Source organism: Heliconius melpomene, chromosome 5, assembly GCF_056956725.1.
Source record: "Heliconius melpomene rosina isolate 202511_hmr_F chromosome 5, ASM5695672v1, whole genome shotgun sequence".
Taxonomy (NCBI): Eukaryota; Metazoa; Arthropoda; class Insecta; order Lepidoptera; family Nymphalidae; genus Heliconius; species Heliconius melpomene.
Genome location: NC_140393.1, coordinates 6,234,025 through 6,258,830, shown reverse-complemented (window position 1 = coordinate 6,258,830; position 24,806 = coordinate 6,234,025). Strand labels below are relative to the sequence as shown.

Sequence of the window (24,806 nt, the reverse complement as noted above, 5' to 3'; positions counted from 1 at the left end):
CTGTGCTGTTTCCTTTCCATTGTGATTGTTTATTTTGCTTGTTTTTCTTTTTTATTCCTTCCCGGCAACTTAACCTCCAAATTTCAATACCAACGCCGAAGCGTCGCGTGAAGTAACGCTGTTTTAATCTCGCCAGTATTTCTAATTTTCTACGATTGATGCAATCTTCTTTATTATTGTTACGACGTGGTCTGGGCCCCGTTGTATTTATATGGTTTAGTAAATAGCATTCAGCTATAGTCCGACCCAACTACTATTGCGCAGAAAGAATGTACGCGCCGCACCGATTCTATGGGAATCCCCGGTAATCGGTGCGGCGTGAGCGGGGTGTCTTTGTACAGATAACAAAATTCATTTTTAATATTGATTGATTGTGCAATATAACACTATAATTCATAATAAATGTAGATTATACTTTTTACGCATGATTTGATATTAAAATAATTAATAAAATTATCAATACTATTTACAAATAATTACTAAATATTAATTTATTTCGTATTGAGTTTTCGCAGGTCCTCGTGTAACATTATAAAACTCGTTTAATATTTAATTTTTATACGATTTTCTATCAAAATAATCATACAAATATAAATAATAATGAAAATCTTAATAAAAAATTTAATAGTATATTCGATAAGTATTTTAGTTAAAGGCAACTATTACAATGTTTTTAATTATCTGTGTGAGAACAGAACTTAGCCGCGGAACGGCTAAGTTCTGTTGTATTTACATTATTTTGTTCGACTTTATACGTTGAATAATTATTAAGTGTTTTAAATTATTTGGATGTTATTTAATATTAATTTTATCATTAATCGGATTTCTAAAATCGTGATGAATGTTTCGTGATCGTGATGATGTGATTACTGAGTATTTTTCTCAAATGTGAAACTATTGTGTCAGTATTTGAGTGTACTATCAAAACATACATTTTTTTAAGACATTTCAAACAAATGTTGAGTTTTTAATATTACTTATGATGTAAATATTAGTGATAGTAAAAGGAGAATGCGACAACGACGATGTAAAACTAATGTTAAATGTAAGTACCTATCTATCGTAGTTCAATATCATTTTGTGTGTTAAAAATTTTGAATATAACTTTGTGGGTGGTTCAATAACCATGCAGTATTTTTAAATAATTTCATAATAAAGGTGATATAATAAATTGACTTAAAGTAGGATTTTGTTAAACAATTTTAATAAGAGGTTTGAACGTTATTTAGATTTATAATAAATAGGTAATTGCGTGAAAAAGAACGCGAGATATCGTTCTTTCTCGTTCGGTTTTGTTTTGACGAATGAAAAGTAGAAGTTTGGCAACGCTTAGTAGTATTTTTGTAGTAGTATGTGTATGTGTGCGTCACACGAAATACAGGTATGGAGAAAAATCGTGAAATGAAAAAAAAATCCTACGTCCAAACTGTTGAGGCATCTTAATTAATTTCTTTAGCTTCGGGTTTGAAATTTTTTACCCTATATGCAGTTTCAATTAAAGAAGTGCAGCCTCTTCCACCCTGTATAATATTGCCAAGTAAGTGATGATATCTCAAACATTGAATTGATATATCTTATTAATAATACTTTACTTTATTCGTGAAATTAAAAATTAGTAAAGCAAAATATATAATGGCGGCTGTTGTGCCACACCCAGTTTTTAAGTGAAAATTAAGTGTACGTGACGAAGTGAATTCTAATAAACCACGAAACATGTGCTCAATGAAATATTTTTGAGAGTCTAAATTTCAAATTTCATCCCTTTAGGGTTAAAAGTTTTCAAAATCGCTTAGTGGATGTCCAGATTACGAAAGTAAACATCTGTCCAAATTTCACGTTTCTACGCACAGCGGTTACGGCTGTGCGGCGCGCCTTCCCTCAGTCAGTGAGGACAAGTCCTTTTATATATATAGATGATTCTAAGTACTGTTTGATTTTTTATTTATTAAAAAAAAAGATCAATAAATTTATTTTATATTTTCAGAGCACAAGCTTGGGCCAAATTTTGTTGGCCTAATAAAGATTTTATTTCTATAGAATCATTACAATCTATATATAATTCCAATAAAGTCCTATGTGCGAGACATTTTAGTACATCTCAGTTTCATGTTGTTGGAAAACGAAGACTGATCACGTATGCTGTGCCAACCTTAGTTGAGCAGCATGATTTACCTATGAATGAAAAAAAATATCAGGTTTAGTTTTTTATTGCAACTAAATAATATATTGTTAGCCATTCTGTAACTTTTTTAACTAATTAGACTTTATGTTGTCTATATTTTTGCAGATTGACAATCAGACAAATAAAATGATGGATCAGAAGCCTTCAACCTCTAGAATTCCTTTGACACAAATTGAAAATGTGAATGAGCTCAATGCGCAAATTACAACAAATTATTTTCTTCAACAACCCGGAGAAATTATAACTACACCTAAACCAACAACAAAAGTAAATGTATTTTATTAAGTATTTTATTATTTATATACATATATTATTTTTTTGGTAAAAGTATACAAAACTGTTTGTGTTTCAGAATGATGATTATGCAGCGGTAACCCCAAAATCAATAGAAACACATTTACTTCCCCACTCTTCTCCTAAAAAAAGGAAAGAAATGCTCAGATCCTCGACCGTGAGTAAAATTAGTGACATGAGCCCCAAAGAATTGAAACTATACAATATGTGCCAAAAGAGAATAAAAGAAATTATGAGATTAAGGAAAACATTAAAAAGTAAGAAAATTAAAAATGTTATAAAAACGTTAACAGAAGAAGAAAATGTGCAGAAGCTGTGCAATTTAAATATGAGTCATAGTTTTGCCATATTATTGCAAAGTCAAATAAAAAATTGGCCAAAAAAACCGAGAGGTAGAAGATATTCTCTAAACCAAAAAATCATGGCTTTGGTTATTTATAAACGATCACCAGCGTGTTATAGACTTTTAAGAAGAATTTTTGCTCTGCCATGCCAAAGTAGTCTGAATAAACTTCTGAATAGATTGCCCTTGAAACCAGGAATAAATGGACACATATTTTCTGCTTTAAAAAAAATGGCTCAAAACTATAGTGATGAGAACAACATTTGTATTTTGTCATTTGATGAAATGTCCATTAAAAAACATCTGTATTATAATTCTCAACAAGATGAAGTTCAGGGCTTTCAAGACCACGGTCACCATGGCAAAAGTAATGGAGTTGCTACTAAAGCCCTTGTATTTATGCTTTCTGGAATTAAAAGAAAATGGAAGCAGCCTATAGCTTTTTATTTTTCAAACACTTTAAATGCAGATAGGTTGACTGTGATTTTAAAAGAGGTAAATTTATTAACTATTTTAAAAGATTAATTTAATTTTTTTGACTTCACTAGTGTTAAACTTTTTTTTTTCAGGTGCTGAAAGAATGCTTCGATGCACACATGAATGTAGTTGCAACAGTGTGTGACTTATCCACAGTTAATTTAAAAGTTCTTAAAACATTAGGAGCTACAACACAGGAGCCATTCTTTACTTTGTATGGACGAGAAATTGTATCAATTTTAGATCCACCACATTTGCTTAAATGTACAAGAAATTTGTTCATGAAGCATGATATTGAGTGCAGTACTGATATTCAAAATAATGAAAACCCTGTAAAGGGTAAGCACATTATTTTTATTTTGCTTACTTATAATAGATTTCAGTATTATTTTTTAGATTATAGTTTTGTTGTTTTTATCCACTCTATAATTATACTGTTTAAAATAGTTTTTTTTGTAGTTAATTGTCACATTTATCAAGTGTATTGCAAACTGCTCTCCCAGACCATTTATATAGTCTGTACATTGTAGCACATTTTATGGAATAAGCATTTTTAATTTATTATATATAAAAAATGTTTTGTTAAAGGTGTTGCAAAATGGAGTCACATTGAGGCATTTTATAAATTAGACAAAAATAATGCTAACTTTGTCTTTGCTCCTGCTCTGACCGAAAATCATTTACATCCAAATTTAAAACAGCAGATGAGGGTAAAACTTGCTGCACAAATATTTAGCCACTCTGTTGCTGCTGGGATTTTGGCAAAAATTGCATCCAGTGAGTATTCTCATTATCTATTGAGAAACAACCATGGTACATCCATATAACAATTATTTATTACACATGTCTCTAATATTTATTCTAGTATAGAAAAGAGAGCTACCCTCTATATATAGGAAATATTTAAGAAAGAAATATAATATAATTGTAATTAGTTCATTAAATAATTTATTTCTTATTATATAAATTTAATATATAATATAAAAAAATAGCAAAAAATTGTAAAAAAATATCTAAAACAAAAATAACTATATATCCTTCATATTATATTTAGGTTATGCTTTTATGGTATATGTAAATGTAAAAATGTGTATGCATAGATATATATATGTAATATTTATGTTTAATTGTATGTATTTATTTATGTGTATGTTTCTGTTGTGTAAATGTATTTTTTTATGTTAAATGCAATAACGAATATTATTATATAACATGCAGCAATACTAATTTTAATATGATTTTTTTTATTGCAGATGAGCTTCCCTCTGAAGCTCACGCTACAGCAACATTATTAAAAAATTTTGATAATTTATTTGATAGTGTTAATGCTGACACCCCGGGCTTGCGACGAGGAAAAAAATATTCAACTATTATGACCAAAACAAGCCTTCATTTAGCTTTATTTTTTGAAATGAGGAAATTTATTTCTTCAATGAAATTTCTTAACAATCGTACCATGCCTCCTTCCCAAGAAGGCTGGATACACACACTTAACGCAATTGAAAAACTGTATGATAATCTTAAAAAAAATAATGTTAATAAGCTTTCCACCCGTCGTTTAAATCAAGATCCCTTAGAAAATTTCTTTGGATGCGTCAGGTATAACTGTGGGTCAAATACAAATCCGACGATACAACAATTTATTGCAGGGATAAAAACGGCTATTGTCAGCAACTTGCGACATTCAGGACAAAAGACAAATTGCGAAAATGATACTGCTCAAATTGCTGACAATTTAATTAGTTTTCTTACAGAAGAAGAATCTATCATAGAAAAATTTGATGATATGACTGACATTGAGTATGACATTGATTTTGGAAAGGTGGCAGCTGGAGCAGTTGACGAAGTAGAGAAGGTGACACCAGAGTCTCAAGCTTGTGCATATGTTTGTGGCTTCATTTTTAAAAAACTAAAGAATAAGAACTGTGTACATTGTAAAAATGCTTTGCTTACAGTTTCTGAAAATGCCATTCATATATTTACAGGCCTTAAAGAATATGAAACTAACCTTAACACCTCAACCTCTTTAAATTATGTCAACGAAAATTTTGTAATAAGTGTTCAAGCTTTAGCTACAATTATAAATAAATATTTAAATGTATCAGCATGGAAACCACATCTAAAAAAGAACATGTTACTATCTCTTAATCAATTTAACTTTGATTTTCTCTATAATTGTAGAGATCATTTAAATACAAATATAGAGCATATAAAAAACTGTACATTTCATATATGTTTAAACAGATATATAACTTTAAAAAATAGAGAAATGATTAAAGATGACAAACAGAAAGTTTTAGTTAGGAAATTAAAAATTTTCAGAAACAAATAAAAAGTATGCATGTGTGTTAATATTCAATTTTAAATTTATTTGCTTTTTACTAAATACAATAAAAAAATCTAAATTCGTAGGGCGGAGCTAAAGCTACTCCCCTTCGAGAGATCAAAAAAACCGAAGAACAGCCTGTTCCAGAGCAAGGTAATCAAAAAACAAATTATTTTAAACTTTACCGTAAACCAACACACATAATTATTATTCTATTAACTTGGTATTTAATCCATAATAGGTTAAGAAGAAATGGATATAGATGACACGACCCCAGGGAGAGGACACTTCAGAATCTGAACAAGAAGAAGCTGCAGGAAACTTCAGAGCGGAAACGGCATTTCCTGCAGTTAAGTTATTAGACTGTTAAGTAAGTATTTAGACTATTTTTAAATTGGATGTTTAATAACCTAAATTTCAAATATGTTGTGTTAGTTGATAATATATTTCAATGTTTAATTAAATTTGTATCTTTTTTACATAACACCAAATCACTCTGCTCTGCACGCTGATGTCCTCAATGGCGCGGAAAAGTCCCCTATGATCGACAACCCAGCAGAAACAATAGCACCAGAAGAGTTGGATGTCTTGTTGCAATAACTCCACATTCTCTCCCGTGAGTATTTTTAAAACATGTGTAGATTTTATTTGTTTAGAAAAGGAATAAATTATAAGTTTATTTTAAAAAATCGATTTCATTAAGCAAACTTGTATTAACTTAACCAAATCATTACTGTGGTTATTACGGCTTATTGTTCCTTTATACAACTATATATAAACTTGCAGGCCGCTACTGATGGACCCCTCGAGAAGAATTCCCAGTTCAGTGTATAATAAATCATTAGAAATGTGAAACAGCCATTTGTAATTAATGTTTGATATAAAATAAAACATTTTTACATATTTATGTTCTTTTAATAATATACTTACCAGTATCATTATAATTTAACAATAGATAAATTTTTATTACAGTATTGGGGTAATTTTAATTGTAATTGACAATTAAATATTAACAATTTAACATATTTTGTTTGTACGGAAAACACAATTGATTGTTTATTATGATCAATCAAAATTAATTGGTAATTTTGATTTACGTACAGACAAATGTTTTATTATTAATATTTAATTGTTAATTGCAATTAAAATTACCTCAATACTGCGTACTAGTAATTATGCTTTTGAATTTGAATATTCCCGCTTTTCCGAAAAAGTTTGGTGCTATAAAATGCGGCGCTAGTAGTATAAGCGTGTAAAGCTATTGGCAAAATTTTTTGTATGGAAGTTACGCTTCTTCTAGTATATGTTCCTTGATGTTATTACTTATTTTTCTTTGTTAATTAATATTAATGTTTACCACAGTACGTTATTAGTAAAAGATTTAAGAGTCTTAATATATATTTTAATAATTACGAAATTAAAGATACTAGCTTTGAAGCTTCTAATCTGGTCTAAGTGGCATACTATAATAACTTGACGGTAATTGTCAACGCCTAATGTATATGTGTTAATTTGTTTTTGCGCGGGTAAATTTGTTTGTCCGACAATGATGGGTAAAAGGATGCACCATAACAGTAAAGGAAGATTAGGTAGCAAAGGTCATGACAATGGTAAACCATCTAGTCCCGGTATCTCTCCATATACTAAACCAGCAAAAATACCAGGTGTTGTATCTGTTGGCAAAACAAAAGTAGATTTGTGTCCTATACCCTACATAAGGCAACAAGATAATGCTATTAGCTTGCCAAGGTTGACTGCTGTTGCAGCGAGACCTGCAGATGAGCTTATAGGGATGGATGAACTTGATGCTTTGCAATTGGAGCTAGAATCACTTTTGTGCAACACAGCTCTTCGCATAAGGTATTTCCAAGGAGAAATAGAAAGTATTGACACAAATGAATCTAAAAGAGAAAAGAAAGGAAAAGCTGCTGGGAAACAACTACAATACTCTATGAAGAGAAAATTTCCAGAAGATAAATTATCAAAAACCAAAGATTATGCAAAAATATCAAATCAACCAAAGGTACCCAAACTGAAGAATTTTAATAATACTTCTTCGAGTACATCCCATAATTACCTTAATGATGTTAATTCTGATAATTCTGTGAAACTAGAGCTGTCTCAATTATCTTTGCCAAAGAATAACATTCCATATAAATTTTGGAATTCAGTAGATCCATATTGTGCACCTGTCACTCTTGATGATATTAAATTCCTTGAATCACTCCTAGTACAAAGTAGCAACACAACACTTCCTCCCATTCCACCTCTAGGACGCCACTATTCTGAAGTGTGGGCAGATGAACACATTTCAGAAGATCAAAATGCTTCAAATCCAAATAAACAAAAAATGCCCAGTATGTCTCCAGATGCTTCTAATTTACGGAAAAAAATGGAAAGGTCGTCTGACAACATGATAACTGGGCCTTTGACACAGAGACTTGTCTCAGCTTTGATGGAAGAAAATGTAATGCCATATGAAGTGTCTGACATTAAACTTAAACAAACTACAAATATAAAAAATAGCTATAAAAATTCATTAACACTAGAAAAATGTCTGAGGAAAGAGTTGGTTGAGCAGGGAATATTAGATCCAGAAGATTTACCACCGCTCACAAATCCAGCAGATGATGAAATATTAGCTGAAATAAAAAAATGCCAGACTGAACTAACTGCTGTTAGAAAAGAAAATTGCAGGAATCTTAAAAATTTGATAGGTTTATGCAAACAAGAAATGATAAGACTGAATTTGAAAAAACAACTTGATCAAGTGGATATGGAATGTATTGATACATATAAAAAAATGGTAGCTGCCAAACAAAAGAAACGCCCCATCACTAAAAAAGAGAAGGAGGATGCTTGGAGAGCTATTAATGAACAAATAAGGCTAAATAAAGAAATAAGTGGCTTACCATTAACAGGTCCAAATTCAAGCTAATTTGTATAGCTTAAAATGTTTACTTCATTTAATCTTTTATTATTGTCATTTAAGAGCTTGGTTATAGGAATAAATGTTGATTTTAATGTCTGCTTTGGTTTTTTTATTACTGTATTTTATTTTTTGTCAGAGTCAAGAAATCTACCAAAATACAAACTAGTGTACAGTCAAAGTCAAAACATTTTATCTGTTCTATAGATTTTTTTTCTTGGCAGTGAGGAAGAATAAAGAATGGCAATCTTTTACTAAAGACATCACAAAGTTTGAACTCATTACATTTGTTAACTATCGATGTTAATTTCTTTTGATAATGAAGACCTGTTCTAGTGAACTGAAAAGTGGAATCTAGAATAGAAACTAATAAATCCATTAAATATGAGGCAAAATATGTACATTACTTGTAATGAAGCATGTTATTGCAGTACATCATTGAAGTAGTTAGTTAGAAGTAAATTGTAGTCTGTATTTTGTCGTAATAATTTAAAATGAAAAATATTTCTTTTCTCTTGACGTTTCATACTTAATTGTATTACTTAATCCATATTGGAAGATCTACCAGTAGGTACTACGCAATAGCGGGGCAAGACCTAAATTTTATGTGGGCAAGATACATTTTGCGAGATCTTCTAAATTTACCGAGAACGGAAATATAAAAAAAATATTTTAAAAAGTTAAAGAAAGATAAAAAACAAAAGATAATTTTTATTATAAAATTTTAAAAATATATAATTTATAATGCACTAATGGAAAATCACCGGTTATGATTGATATCCAATACATTAGTATTGGACATAAGTCTGCAACAACACACCGCGGGGCCGTAGGTGGTCGCCCACTTCGCCTACGCCTTGCGCCGCCTATGGTACTATAAAATGAATAAAAAAATCCGAAAAACAAGAATATTCAAAATGGTATACGAGTGCGAAAAGTAGAAATAAACTAAATTCATGCGTAAAATTTACACTAGCAGCTTCTTTTAATGAAGTTATAGAAGTAAAGTTTTTTTTACTTTTTTGACATTTGTTTGTAAAGTTATAATTATATTATTTTATGTTACTAAAAAAGAAACAAACTAAACAGAATTGTGTGTGTTATTATTTATTGAGGCCAGTCGTGGCGCAGGGACACAAAGTGTGATTGTAATATCGACTAGTTATGGGTCCGATCCCCGCTCGAGGAAATGAAATTTCGTTTCTTCGCTCTGGTGTCGAGACAAAGTGCGGTGTTGAGTTTCGCCACTCAGCATGCAATGCCTCCAGAATTCGGGGGAAAGTGGGGAACGGAGTGTGTTAATACAAGGTTCCCTCTGCCTAGCCTGCTATATGCGGGATAGGGATTTTCATTTCTTCGCTCTGCCACCAAGGCAAAAGTCCGGCCTTGAATTCCGTCACTCAACACGCAATGCCTCAAAAAATCAGCGAAAAGTGGAGAACGGACTGCCTTAACACTTGGTTCCTTCTGCCTTACCTGCTATGTGCGGGAAGCTAAAAAAACCCAGTCCAAATTATAAATGTTTAATAAAAGCCATGTTAAATGTTGAGTAAAATAAAAAGTACATTAGTAAGTTATGTATAATTATTCTGAAGACATAACTGCCTTAAATATTGTAAACAAAATTAATATTGTTTAACTTTAAATATAGTGGCGCTATTCCATTGAAAGCTTTATTTAAAACCCAAATAAGTGAATAAATTAATAATACTTAAAAATTTAATTATATAATTATATAAAAAAAAACTGTCCAGCTTTTGGCGAAAGAATTTCACTTTTTTACTTAAAATCTTCAAAAAATCCCGCTTCTTTTCACCGAAAGAAAACCTGGCAATGCTGTAAGCAATATATGCTTGATTGTGTGACAGAAAATTAATAAATGACATATGATTTGAAGTTTTGAATTTTAACGGAACAAAACATCAAAGTTAAGTTTTGTATAGTTAATGGTGTTTATTAAAAATATTAATTACAAAGATAGGAGAAACAATGGATAATCCCTTAACACCAAATAAAATCCAAAGACTCATGCATTTAGCAGAAGATAAATCTTTTAACTTGCCTAGACGGACCCCAATAAACGACGACATGAAAAGGTAACAATTTGCATTAAGATAAAATTTATTACGATTAAATTTTATATTATTGCAAATTAAGGAAATGTATAAGTGAACACTAATAATAAATATGTAATATGTAATGTCTTATTCTCTTACAGCAGCGTAGCCACAAGCCAACTACATTTTAACAGAACTGGAACTGGAACTAATTACGAATCTTCCTCAGGAATCTTAGACCTAGAACGCTTAGACGGTATATGCATTTTCATAATGCTTATCGATTGATCTACTATTCTAATATTTTTTGCTATATGCAATATTAACGTTATTCCAATTGATTTACAGCATTTGGTGAATCTGGTATCAGTAATATATCACTAAGTAAATCTGTGAGTAATTTTATTCTTTATTAGTATTATCAGTTAGTTCTTTTATGATGTTTACTATTTCATGAAGATTATTTAGTAAATAGCTTGTAGTGTTAGTTGCATCTGCGCTAAAAGAATTAAAATTCAAATCCTGTTAATTTCAAAACTTAAGCTGATATTTAATATCATTTTGCTTATGTGTGAACAAGAAAACAAATGATAAGAAAATATTATTTCCTATTTTTTTTAAATAAAGAAATGTTATATAAATATTTTGTTTTAGACTGCCTTTAATCCAGGTGAAATGACAGGCAGGTCTACAGGAGCTGACGATGTAAACATGAAAGATGTAATTGGAACTTCCAGAGCCTTTGAGGAATATGGAAGACACTCAATGGCCCTAGACAGCCTCACTAGTCATATGGACAAACAGACTTCCGAAATTAATAATATTATGAGACATTCAATTGCTTCTAATTATTCATTTCATTCTAAGGTAGGTATATACTAATATTTTATATTTGAATTATGTAACTTGCTGCTGATTCCTATATATGTAGGATTAAGCATGAAGCAATATGTGAATTTGTAGTGTTGTAGATGTATTTAAGTAATAATATAATGTAATGAGGCCAATTTCAATGTGTGACTGTATTTGTGTCTGGTTGTGGGTTCAATCCCTACTCAAGGAAATGAAATATTTATTAAAATGTATATTTTAATTTCTTTGCTCTGGTGTTGAGGCAAAACACAGTGTCTCTGAGTCTAGACCGACACGGTCTTGTCACTTGTTACAAGAGTGGAGTTCCTCCATTCGAACTGTGCCAACTCCACAAAACGCAATGTCTCTAGAATTCGGTGTAGAGTTGCGAAGGAGTGTCTTAACACTAGATTTCCTTTGCCTACCCTGCTGTAAGCAGGATATAGTGTGAAGCTGATTTATTTATTTATAATATAATGCATGTTACAGAGAGATTTAACAGCTGATGAGGCATCTCTAGTATTAAGAGAAGCACCATTGTCAATTCAAAACAACACACAAGCTAACTTTCAAGATAGCATCCGGTAAGGCAACCATTATTTTGTAACTGTACTAATTGAAGTTGTGAAGGTGCGGTGAGATAGCATCTGACTATAAATATGGTGTTAAATTTTGCCATCTTCCCTTGAAAGTAAAGCACTTTTCCTTCCAAAAACAGATTTCTAATGATATATCATGTTTTCTTTGTAATTCTTCTTCAATTTATGCTTAACATTGAATTGAAAAAGTTTTTCTTGCTGTATGTGAATATACAAGGTATGCAGAGTAACCTGTCACTGTGTCCCCGACTTTCTACACAGCTTTCGTGACATTACATATTGAGTGATGAAACTCAATGCAGCACATTGTCCTCTGGAGCAGGGGAAATGAAAATAATTAGGATGTAATCATTCTACCAAGTAGGGAACTAACCCGCAACCGCATGGGTTACGGGCTACTTCCCCAGCCTTTAAATATTTTTTACACTATTGTTTATAATTTTAGCATGAGTGGCTTAAATATGTCTATTGGAGCATATTTTAAAAATAGATGTCCAGAGTTTGGAAGAATTCTTGGACAAAGTGATAGTCCAGACAGATCAACTATCCCTGAAGGTAAGGAAGGTTCCTGTTTTTTTATCATAAGAAATTGTTCTCTGTTATTTGCGTTAAAAAATGTGAATATATATTTTTTCAGTATCTCCTATAACTCCACAAGAAATTTCTCAAAACAGTGCAAATCAAACATACAAAGTGGATCAAACATTAGACAGTATACCTGTAAGGCAACCTAGGAGTGAAAGAACATATGAGAAACCACAGGCAACTAATTTATTCTCAAATAATATGGATGATGTCAGCAATTTAGTTAAGCCACAAGTTATGGATGTGTCTAGAAAACATGATAAAAATACTGTCAATAAAGTTCCAGTAAATACACAAAAATGTTTGAATCAAACAAATCAAAAGTTTACAACTTCTAAGCCAACTGACATACTGCTTAGGAATCTCCAGTCGTCATTTCGACCTATTGCTGATGATACTGAATGCTCTACTGAGAACTCTTTGAGTATATCCAAGATTGCTGATTATTTAGGTAAGAGCTATGATAAAACAGTTATAAAATATTAATATGAAATTATCCAAGAAGATCGTTGTAGAGTAGCGACATAGCATCTAATTGTAAACGTGACGATTGTTGGTGCAGTTCCCACTCAGTAAAATGAATTATTTTTATTTCCTTTTTATGGTAAAAGGACAAAACCCAGTGTTGAGTTCAACACTACAATATCTGAAAGACTGGGTGGTGTGTGGGGAATGGAATATTTTAACACTAATCTCCCTATGCATATTTATAAACAAAAAGCTTTGAATAATGTGCCATTGAAATTCTCTAGCTTTACCACATAAAGCCCAAAAAACTTTAATAATAATAAAAAATTATGAATTGAAATATTTTTTTATAGAATAAATATCGTTTATTTATTTTATTAATTTGCCCAACTGATTAAGAATTAATAATTTCAGGGAAACAATCCAATGTAAGTGTGTCCGATATCCTACAGCTAAACAATCAAATAAAACAAGTGAACAGAAAGCAGCCATTAACAGAGCTCCATATGAATAACTTAGATAATAAAATGGCAAGCAAAGAAGTCTATGTTACACATTTAAAAGATACAAAAAATATGGAAACAGCAAGTTCTTCAGGAACAGTTGATACTGTTATTTCATTAGATAAATTGAAAATCTGTGATGATAAGAAAGAGATACCTTCAGTGATTGTGACTCGCAATTCCAGTGATTCTGAGAAAGCTGATAGTGATTTAAAAATGTATGGAGTTTCCCAATCTCATTCACCTTCGACTAAAAGTCGTTCCACACTTAGTACTGTGCAAGAAGTTACAAGCTTCAAATCCAATGATAGTCCAACACATTCTCATAAAGGTGGATTAAATATTATTTTTGTATAGCTTTTTCCCTTTTCTTTTATATTTATTTATTACATCCATATAATTTTAAATTTGATATTGATTTTTATTTATTTTTTTAATTTTTACTTTGTCAGTAGTATTCTTGCCTTATATATATTTTGACTTGTGTAATAACATTCAATGTACAGTTATTCTATAACTATTTCACATAGGCATGTAGGAAACAAGAGTTTGTCGTGGTGGATCAGTAATGCTACTATTTATTATTAACTCGACAGTTATAGGTTCGATTCTCACTCGGGGGGAATGATTAATTTTTATTTCCCCTCTCTGATAACAAAAGCAAGCACGGCGTTGAGTTCCGCCAATCAACAATCATGTTAGTAACATGTAGTGTATTTTCAGGCGATAGTCCACCATATGTACCCTCGCAAAACTTAGAATATAAAGAATTAGATAAATCAGTAGATTGGCACGAGGTCTTACAGCAAAAACGTTTAAGGCGGGAAAGCTTTACTAAAGGTTTGTGGGCCTCGCTTTTGCACTCAAATAACTCATTGATCATTAAAATTGCTAACCAAATGTGTTTTTAAACTTCTAATGCTTTTTAACTTCCTATCTGTGCCATATGTGATTATTTTTCAAACATTTCTCTTTTATTTATATTTATATATTTGTTAATAGTATAGGTATATCCATACCTATATTATAAATCCGAAAGTAACTCTGTCAGTCTGTCTGTCTGTCTGTCTGTCTTTTACGCAGTCAGGGCCAAACCGCTAATTTAATTGTGATAAAATACTCATATAGAGATACTTGAGGGTCCCGGGATGAACATAGGATACTTTTTTTTTCTCATATTTGTAATATTTTCGATATATACCAATATATTAAAATAATTAATTTGACAAGCAATTTATTCCGCCATGTTAATAACAATCGTCGATACCCGTTGCTAAGCAACGGCTTGCAAAGTTTGTTGTTTTAAGAAAACGTCATCCAAAGTGAGTTTGCTTAATGCATACGTGGCGCGCGCCGGTATAGATTTGTATACATTAACAAAAATTAGATGATTTCTATAATTTGATATTCATCCCTATGAAAATAAATATAATAGTCACTTTTAGCATTTCATCTAGATTGAAATTATGGTTTACTGTATAACTAATAAATAATTAAGATGTCACTGATTCCAAATGACCTAGCCTACGAGTGGTATAGTATGACCGACGCGAACGGGCAGATGACTCTGATGATTTTGTAATTTTTTTTATATTTTCGAATTACTATTATTTTTTATGTAATTATTTCTTGCTTATAATTAATTTATCTCAGTTTGGTTATCCATACCGATGTTATGCACTTAAAATATCGTAATTTTAATCATTTGGGATTTTATTTAATATTGTTCGCAAAAATTAATAATTATTTAATATAGAAAAATGTTTAGGACGCGCGCACGGCAAACTTTAGGTACTTTTACTTCTTTTGTTTGTTCATTTCGGTTACTCAGATATTTTTTCTAATAATAAATCTCCACTTATTATTATTTTTTAACTTATTTTAGTTATTTAGGCTTATATTCCGGGCCCACTAGTTATTATATAAGTACCACGTGTGTTACAAAATATTGTTTAATGTATTAAGTGTGTTTGTTTTATAAATTAATGCTTGTATTTACATAAATAAGATAAAAACGTGTTCATAATATGACTTCAAAGTTTCAAGTTCAATATCGCGCTCGTAGTGCGGTCGGCAAGTCGTGGCTACACTGCAGTTAGGTTTTCTGAACTTTTGCACATTGTTGTTTCGACAATAAAATGCTCCAAAGTAAGAAAAAATCAAACAAACCTAGCGAGCTGCAGCTAACTTGATAGTGGCCACGAATCATCGCCTGTACAATAAATATTTGTGTGAACCATAAATATTCTAGCATGTAAAAAAAATGATAATATTTTAATGAACCTGTTAAATACCAAAATTATGCATTTTCAACTGGTGGTATTTAACAACTGTTATTTAACAACTGTGTTATTTAACAACTGTTAAATACCAAAATTATGCATTTTCTGCAAGCTTTTCGATTTACACGGTTTTGACTTGAAAATTTTTAATTTTCGATTTACACGTTTTTCTCAGGAACGTATCTACCGTGTAAATCGGGGGATAGGTGTATTTGTATTTGTACTAAAATATTTAGATTTTTTAAAATATAGAATTAATTATAACTCAAATTTTACAGAACAATGGGCGGAAGTATCTGTCGCTCCAGTCGAAGGTTTTGTAGGTAAGCTAATTATGTTATAAATTGATGACCTCCTGCAATAACTAAAAAAGTTTTAAAGTATTTTCCTTCTGCTTTTTGGCTTAGGTAATGTTGGACTAACATATGTTATCCAGTAAAATAGCTAAATGTTCATAATAAAAATAAAATAATTTTAAGATTTAACCACAAATGTATAGCTTTCCGATTTTTCTCTGAACAATTTGTGAATAGAAAAATAAAAAAAAATTGTCAACACTATGTGACAACAACTATTTTTCTATACAGAATTTTTTAAAAGATTCTTTATCATACTATTTTTTCTAGGTGTAACTACGTCAGTTATAATAAAAGTAACAACACTTAGCAACAGTTGGTTAACTGCAAAATTTGAATTCGACAATATTCCCAACAAAAAAGACTTTACCATAGAACTGCCACGTCTACCATTTCTTTTATCACCAGGGAAAACTGAGAAAATTTTAGTGCATTTAACTTGTAATGTGGAGTTTGATTCATACTTACCATTCACAATGCACTTAAAGGACACGTCCATAGATGATGAAATCATACAGAAGGGGCATATTCAGATTAGTATCAAAACGCCAACAATACAAGCTTTATCGTGCGATGGCGTTAATGTAGTTAACTTCCCACCAATACAAGAGAAATCATTTATGACGAAATATTTTGTCCTGCTAAGTGATTGTCCAGTTGATTTGCAATTAGAATTGTCAATCGCGGAAGGAGATAGTATGTTTGTAATCAAATCAGTGCAAGAAATAAAGAAGAGTGACGTCAGCAAGATACTAATGGAGAGACAGGGCTCTACCGAAGATGGTCCAATGAAGAAAACGAAAGTAACAAGTAAACAATTGTGCAGACTGAGTAGTGGCAATGCTATTAAAGTAACTATTATATTTAATGCACCAAAGCTGTCGGAACTGGAATTGAGTAAGTTTTGTCCTCTCATATTACTTATAAGTTAAATTGATTTGGTATAGTTATTTAATATATTATATTATTATTTTTTTATTTTTTTTTATTTTATTGCGTGGTGGAACTCAATGCCGAGTATGAGTCAGAGTATGTAAGTTTAAAAATAATAAGTTTAAATATGAAATATTTAATTTCCTCAAGTGGGTATTGAACCCACAACTTGTCGGCTTACTGTCACACTGTGTGTTCCAGTGCCGCAACTGCCCTCAGTTATTTGAAATGGTTATGTTATAAATATGAATTTTTAACGACGTGAATTTTTACAGGTGAAAGGAGAGCTTCATTCAAAGGAATCTTGAATATAAATTTAATTGGCATTGACACAGTATTGAAGACTGTTAGCCTCGTCGGTACAGTTGGCAGCGTCAACCTAGTACTACAATCATCTTCGAACAAATTACATCTTACAAGTGGTAATTAAACAAATTTCAATTTTTTAAATTGCTTTTATTTGGGTCAATCGAACCATTTGCTCAAAGTAAGTTTTATTTTTTAGCTTAACACTTTGCACCAGCCCATATCTCTTAAGACTAAATTACTCTCTTCAAAGATTGTCTGTAAGAGATTGCTATCAGCTATAAGGCCGCCTTTGCACACTCTGGAACTATTTTTTTTCCTTACTTTTCTTTGTAACAGCATTATGTGCAAAAAGGTTTTCTGTCTATCTATTTTTCTTCCCTCTGCTAACCTGCTTTAAGCAAGATATAGCATGAAGTTCAAAATTATATATTATTTCACAATGATTTACCAACCACTTCTAATATACAAAATAATATATCCTACAGAAGTGACAAAAATCTCTTTATGCAACACTGGCACAATCGGTGGAACATGGGCTGTGAAGTTTAAGAGTAATACTGAGAAGGACAGCCATTTTCCATTCAAAGTGTCTGCCACTAAACTTGACATAGCCCCCGGAGCAGGGAAGGAAATAAGCTTAGTTTATACTGGACCACCTGATGTTGTGAGTGAAGGGTGAGTTGATTGAAGTAGTTTTTTCTTTTTTTTGTTAATTAGTTAGAACCTTTGAGGCGTGGCGTGGGACAGCGTTCACTGTAAATGTTATGGTGTAGGTTCGATTCCCATTATTTGGCATTAAGTTCAATCATTTCCGCACTCTGGTGACAGGACAAAGCAAAGCAGTTAGTTCCATTCAACAAGCAATGTCTCGAAAATTGGGTTGTCTCTGGGGAAAAATTCCTGAAGAACCTTGTTGTAGGATATGCAGTGGAATGTGACTCTGAAAAAATAGATCTTGCAATATATATCATAAGTTTACTTTTCCCGACTGCTAAGGAAGGGTTATATTTTAAGTGATCTTGTAAAATTTGCATTTTTAAGATTCGAGTTTTCGAGTTAAATAATAAAATAGATTAATAGTTATATATTTTCATTTTATATTTTCAGTACTTTAATACTAGAAGATATAGCCACCGGCAACATAACAACCATAGGAGTAGTAGGCGGTTCAGATAAGCCAAAAACATTTCCAATAAAGACCAACTATATCAACATGTCATGGGTTAGAGCTGGGAGAAAAGAGCTCAGTTTAAAGAATGCTACCAACAGAAAGGTCCAGATTCGCTGCCAGATTGTGGGGGAAGGTTTCACGATAGATGGTCCTGGTGCTGAACAAAGGGGCACTTTTGTATTGTCTTTTGGACCTTGTGAATGTAGACCAGTGCCAATTATATTTTCGCCAACTTCGTTGATGCCTTATGCAGCTGCTCTGCATCTGGTGTTTGATAAAAACAGCAATTTTTCTAGAAAGGTGATATTTAATTGTTTTGTAAATACATATTTTATTATAATTTTTTGGGTCGTTATTCCCACTTAGGGGTATGAATTATTCAATATTTTAATATTCCCGCTCTAGTAAAAAGGCAAAGTGTAACGTTGAAAATTCGGCAAAACGTGGGCAATGGACTATTTTAACACTAGATCCTTTCTGTCCTCCTGCTATATTTGGGAAGCAGTGTGATTTTTTTAAAAAAGATTATTTTTATTGAAAATAGTAGTAATTAGTTAATAATGCGACCTGCATACATAAGTTTTAAATATTTGTTTACAGATAAAGCTCCATGGCTGTGATGGAAACGCATTCGCGCGCTGGTCGGACCACGTGAGGTACGGGCGCACGGCACTGGTCACCGCCGCGCCGCGTGCGCCCACGCGCCTCGTGCTCTACAACCGGGGCGGCGGCGCCGTGTTCGTGTGCGGCCGGCTGCAGTTGAATTGTATGCTTATTTTGATTTTTTTCATACATCTATATACTATTGTTACGTACTTGTATAAAAGAAGGTAGATGTAGGTGACAAAGACTATAAAAGCAGTGAAGTTAGAAAGCAGTTAGAAACATATATACGATGTGTTTTTTTAAAAAACGCTAACCGCTTCCGATTTCTAACACTATAAAGATAGTGGTTCAAGGTTTCGACGGTTGTGGCGGCGCGGTGGTTGGACCACATGACATATTAGTGTGGGTTAAGGTCGCCTGATGAAGCTCCACGAGTACGATTTATCCGGCGTTGCACAGCACTAGTGCGGGTCGGACGTCTGTGGAATCGATTCTCACTCGGGGGTAACTATCAATCGTGCCTTCGCTCTGGTAACAAAACAAAACTCAGCATTAAATTCTAACATTCGACACGCAATGTCTCAAAAATTGGACGAAACTTTGGCCACTTAGCTGTGTACATACAGCGTAATTGATAAAAAAATATTGTCCACAGTACAATACAGATCGCTCGCAGCAGACGCAGTACTGTCGGGCGCCCGGCACGTGATGGGTGCACGTGCCCACCACGCACTAGAGCTGCGCGTGCCGTGGTCGCGGCTGGAGCAACGTGCGCGTGCTGGTGATGCCCCCGCGCTGGCCACGGTGGTGGTGCTCACTGGCCCGGAGCTCACTAGGCGGAGGATACTGAGGTAGAGTGTAGCGTTTACTGCATGATAAAATAATGTATAAATATAAAACACACCTACAAATAGTGTACGATATGTTCTTATAATTTTATTTTAAAATTATCTCTACAAGTCTGTTCTTTATTCTAATAAACTTTTACAAGCACAATTGAATAAAATTAATATGAATGTGTGTGAACGTGTCTCTAGCAAATTATTGTTCCTTATTTTGATAAGAACTAAAGACCAAACAGATTTCAGTTTTATACCAAGTCTTAAATCTAAGTTACTTATATGACTTTACCTTTTTACAAGGACTTTTGGATTGGGATATACAAAAAGAAAACCTATTTTTACACTTTTGTTACTACAATTTTATTATAAATAATTGTGATAGTCAATGATAGAAAAATATTAACAATAAGCAATTAAAAATTTGGTCTGGTCATTGCAGAGTTTTCAGTATGAACTCTGATCTTTGACTTGACTTTTTAATTATAACGAGTAGTTCTAGTTTTTATTGTATTTTTTTTCAGAATAATTAGGGATGAGAAGACAGGAAAGCTGGATCTGTCCTTACTGCCTGACCACTTGCAAACACTGGCAGAACCATTTAAAGGGGAAGACCCTGCTATGGATGCTCAATTTGATAACTTCAGTGAGAGCAAGGTAAAGTTTATTTAATATTAAATGGATGCCTTATTATGAAAATTAAAGATTTTAATTAAAATTTTAAAAATAATCCTATAAATCAAATTGATAAATTATTTGGTGCAAGATTGCTTTCCGCAAGATTATTAAATCGCTTTGTCTTGTCAACAGAACTAGGAAACAAAAATAATTCATGGCAATAATTCATTTTCCGAATGGGAATCGAACCCAAAACTGATGTGATTGGTCAGGCATCGTCCTGCTGCTAATTTGGTATTAAATGTTGTTATAGTAAATAATTAATAAAATTATTTTCGTCTAGGCATGTCTTAATGAGCTGATCGAGGGTATACACGAGCTTACGGCCCAAATTAATGTTCCACAAGACTTTGAAGAGAATACTATACTTATAAGTGATGACACAGTGGTTGAACACCACACGCTATGCGATTAATTTAATTTTATTTATGTATGGCTGGCCGAGTATTAATAAATAATAATTTTAGTATTAAAAATAAATTAATCTAAATATATATTTTATAATTTGGGCATAGTTACTTAGAGGATGATTTTTTTACTTTATAAGATATATCAGAACCTGTTAATTTGCTCAGTACTTTATACTAAATATGTACTTAATTTAATTTTCTTTATATATGACCAATTAAATTTATACAAAATATGTTGACTGAACCCAATACAGAACTCAGGTAACTACTACTTTAAAGTCTGTTTCTCAAGTTATATTATGACATGTAGCCTTAATTTTAATTTAGTATACATAGAGGTAACAATAAAAAGCATTATATTATTTCATATTATTTATTATTTTCTTAACCAGTATATTCCAATCGTTTTCCTATTTTTTTTAAATCATTGTATCTAAAAGATTCCGCTGTCAATCGCAGTTCTGTTAGAAATGACTCTTTAAAAATATTGCCTACTACTTATAAAACTAAAATGCATTTCACTTATAATTAAAAAAAAGTCATCGTACGCCGCAAAATTGATATTTATATACAGTACTAAAATTGGTTCACAAAATTATAATCGATATTCTTCACTAAACATCATTAATCATATCTGCCCTTCTGAACGAGCCCCTAATCGATATAGGAATAAATTAACACTAATTTGGGCATAAAACAATATACGAAAAAAAAAATCGCATCCGGGGGCTTATTCTAAAGAAGCGCATCTCAATAATACATCGAGCTTGATGTATTTTATGTTATCATGATTATAATATTCTCTTAAACAAGGAAAATAGTCGATCACACTTCTCGCACTCGGCACTCGTCCATCCCTTCCACTAGCATCACACACTTACGTCGCATTTGGCAGTTACCATAGTTACTTCACACACGTCGATATTCACATAAAACTCATTATATTAAAAAATAACGCGACATTTGCGCTTCAGCTTAGCGACTCAACGCAAAGTTCGTAAAGCAAAGAGATAAAATGTGAATATCGACAGCACAAAAGTGAGTTTCACACGATGTCTACTTGCGATACATTCTAAATACGAAAAAAAAAATCTTATTGAAATGGAAGTACTTATTTTACATCGATTCGATAAAACTAATTTGCGTTAAAAATGGCTGACATATTCGTTAGAAAACAGTGCCCTGAAAATACTATATTTGTCATAATTTATTGCGTTACATCTAATAATCTAATGTCACCGAAGAAGACTAAAGAGGACAAGAAGAAGAGAATGATCAAAAATGGCGTCTAAGAGTCAGGTAAGGGTCAGGGTAGTCTCGAGCGAGACGTTCAATAGTTAACATCTCTAGTGACATTCACAATTCATATAATATCCAAAGAAAATGCGTGTCATAGATATATACATCACACAGTCACACGTTTTTACAATAGGAATTAAAATCCTAAACTAAAAATAAACCAGTCACTTAAAGAACTATATAATGTATGCATAGTACGTAAAATTGCCAACATTACACTGGCCTGGGGGTCTGTTACTTATACTTGCAGTTGATCTTCTAAAATATTCTTAACAAGTAAACCCGGTGCAACGGATGTGCACCGTATACTATAAGAGATCAATATGGCTTCAATAACTTGCGTTTCGTAAATACAGATTGGAATTAAAACAAATTTTGGTAATGATTTACTGCCACGTCTAACTTATATTAAATATGTTTTACAATTTGAAAACGTCGATTGTGACGATAACGGTATAGTACCATATTCGCCCACCACTTACGAATACTTACTTAAAGTCACGTTTTTTTTCATTTAAATAAAGCTTATCCTCAGGAGGATAACTAAATACAGTCATTTTGCTTACTTACCGCTTGATTTTTATACGATTAAAAATGATTCTTATTATAAATATCATTTTTTACAATAGTTACGTAACTTGAGTTAACCTATGTTAACTACTATACGTTTTATACAATATGAATATTATTATTTAATGATATTTTTTTATAATAATAATAATAATTTAGAATCATTTATAACCGTTCACATAATAATTATTATAATATGATTTAAAATGCAACTGATGAATAATATTTGAGAATGGTGATGCATAAAAAAACACATATCACAGACAGTGTAAAAATAAAAATAAAACATGTATCCTCATTGGAACAATGTGTGTACGTACCTGTCAAACAAGTAAAATATAGAAAAAAAAAGAAAAATATTAGCTGCAATCTAGTAATTTGGGGGCCATTCATAAATTACGTCATACATCTCTTGACATTGTGTGAAATATCAAAATATCAATTCAATTCAAGATATTGTACTTCAAAACGTAATAATATGTTTTGTATAATTTCAGAATTGCTGTTTAAATTCAATAATTTCTGGATGTAAAATTGCTAAATATGTGACGTCACACTATGTACGGGTCTCACAAATATTATGACCAGTTATGACAAGGACAGAAGAGGAGTCGAAATCATGAAATCTGTGTGACATAATTTAAAGATGATCCCATATCAACCATCAGGGCTGATATTACTTCTATAATACAGTAAAGCTAGTTGACTTTACTTGTTGCTATTAACATTTTGTACGATTTTTGCTAGATTATTTAACGTTATAGTTTTTACATAACAACTTCAACTGTATAAGGTATTGTAATTAAATATAAAGCGAAAAAATTCTTACATAATTAATCAAATATCTCTAAATTTCTGGAAGGTTGAGATTGTCATGTAGTTTCAATCATAAGATAACGTTTGTACTAATCGATCTTTACAGCAAATCATATATGTAATAAACAGCAAATATAAGCATTTACAGGTGTACAATTTACACATTAATATTGTTATATTATCTATTGCTCTTGAGTCTACAGCGTTTGAGATTCATATATTTCCTATAGTGAGTAAATATTATCTGTTCTCATTGACGTTGTATAGTCTATATCGTGGTTGCAGTTAGTCTAGGGAGTGGCGGGCGGGGCGGCTAGGGCTTGTGGGGCGTGTAGGGCGGCTAGGGCGCGCGGTAGAGCAGGTAGGCGGTGAGGGCGGGCGGTAGGGCGAGGCGCGAGGCGGCGGCCCGGAGGCGCGCGCGCCCCACGCGCTGTCTGATCACGCGTCTGCATAGCTCCATTAGGGGGAGAGGTTCCGCTGTGGAAGTTTCATATTTTTAGTTAAATAAAAACATTGAGACCGTGGTGGCAAAGTGGGACGTCATCTGATTGTAAACGCAATGGTTGTGAGTTTAATTTCTCTGGTAAGAACAGATAAAGCGCTATGCTTATTTCCACTCACATTCGTACTCAACACGCAATGGCTTCATAATTCCGCGGAAAGTGGGAAACGGAAGTGTTTCTTAATTTGAACTGAGTGTCTTATCACTAGATTCCCAAGAACGATGCGCTTTGCCTCGTTACCAGAAACGAAAATATTAAATATTTCAACTACTTGACTGGGACTGAACGCATAAAAAAATTACGTTTACAGTCGGTCGCTTTTGCCTCTGTGCCACAGCAGGCTCAAAATATTTGAAGTTATTTGAATTCAAGTTAAGATAAAGTAATAAATAGAGTTTGCATGCACTCTTTAATCATTA

At 32.1% G+C, this 24,806-nt stretch overlaps 3 protein-coding genes across 11 annotated transcripts in view; 2 read left to right on the top strand and 1 right to left on the bottom strand.

Moving 5' to 3' along the window:
- Positions 1 to 6,941: 6,941 nt before the first annotated feature.
- Positions 6,942 to 8,650, top strand: Ada3 (transcriptional adaptor 3). Its single transcript, XM_085185887.1, has one exon. The coding sequence runs from the start codon at positions 7,169 to 7,171 to the stop codon at positions 8,558 to 8,560; it is 1,392 nt and encodes a 463-aa protein (XP_085042013.1). The 5' UTR covers positions 6,942 to 7,168; the 3' UTR covers positions 8,561 to 8,650.
- A 1,777-nt stretch (positions 8,651 to 10,427) lies between these two features.
- On the top strand, positions 10,428 to 21,566 carry spd-2 (centrosome assembly protein spindle defective 2). 3 transcript variants are annotated; one of them, XM_085185884.1, is made up of 18 exons: positions 10,428 to 10,647; positions 10,773 to 10,864; positions 10,957 to 11,000; positions 11,263 to 11,475; positions 11,950 to 12,044; positions 12,505 to 12,614; positions 12,697 to 13,095; positions 13,527 to 13,946; positions 14,339 to 14,455; positions 16,176 to 16,220; positions 16,524 to 17,150; positions 17,462 to 17,608; positions 17,981 to 18,170; positions 18,603 to 18,966; positions 19,267 to 19,432; positions 19,928 to 20,123; positions 20,636 to 20,768; positions 21,073 to 21,566. In XM_085185884.1, the coding sequence occupies exons 1-18, from the start codon at positions 10,541 to 10,543 to the stop codon at positions 21,202 to 21,204; spliced, it is 3,597 nt and encodes a 1,198-aa protein (XP_085042010.1). In that variant the 5' UTR covers positions 10,428 to 10,540; the 3' UTR covers positions 21,205 to 21,566. The 3 variants fall into 3 exon arrangements, with proteins under 3 accessions (XP_085042010.1, XP_085042009.1, XP_085042011.1); XM_085185883.1 differs by having other exon boundaries at positions 10,429 to 10,647; positions 10,770 to 10,864; XM_085185885.1 differs by lacking the exon at positions 14,339 to 14,455 and having other exon boundaries at positions 10,429 to 10,647; positions 10,770 to 10,864.
- The window catches only part of gus (splA/ryanodine receptor domain and SOCS box containing gustavus), a 61,157-nt gene continuing 57,904 nt past the window's right edge, over positions 21,554 to 24,806 (bottom strand). For all 7 annotated transcript variants that reach the window (XM_085185892.1, XM_085185890.1, XM_085185888.1 and 4 more), the window contains one exon: positions 21,554 to 24,361. In XM_085185892.1, coding sequence (XP_085042018.1) covers positions 24,225 to 24,361 — 137 coding nt within the window. In that variant the 3' untranslated portion in view covers positions 21,554 to 24,224. The remainder of the gene's footprint in view (positions 24,362 to 24,806) is intronic.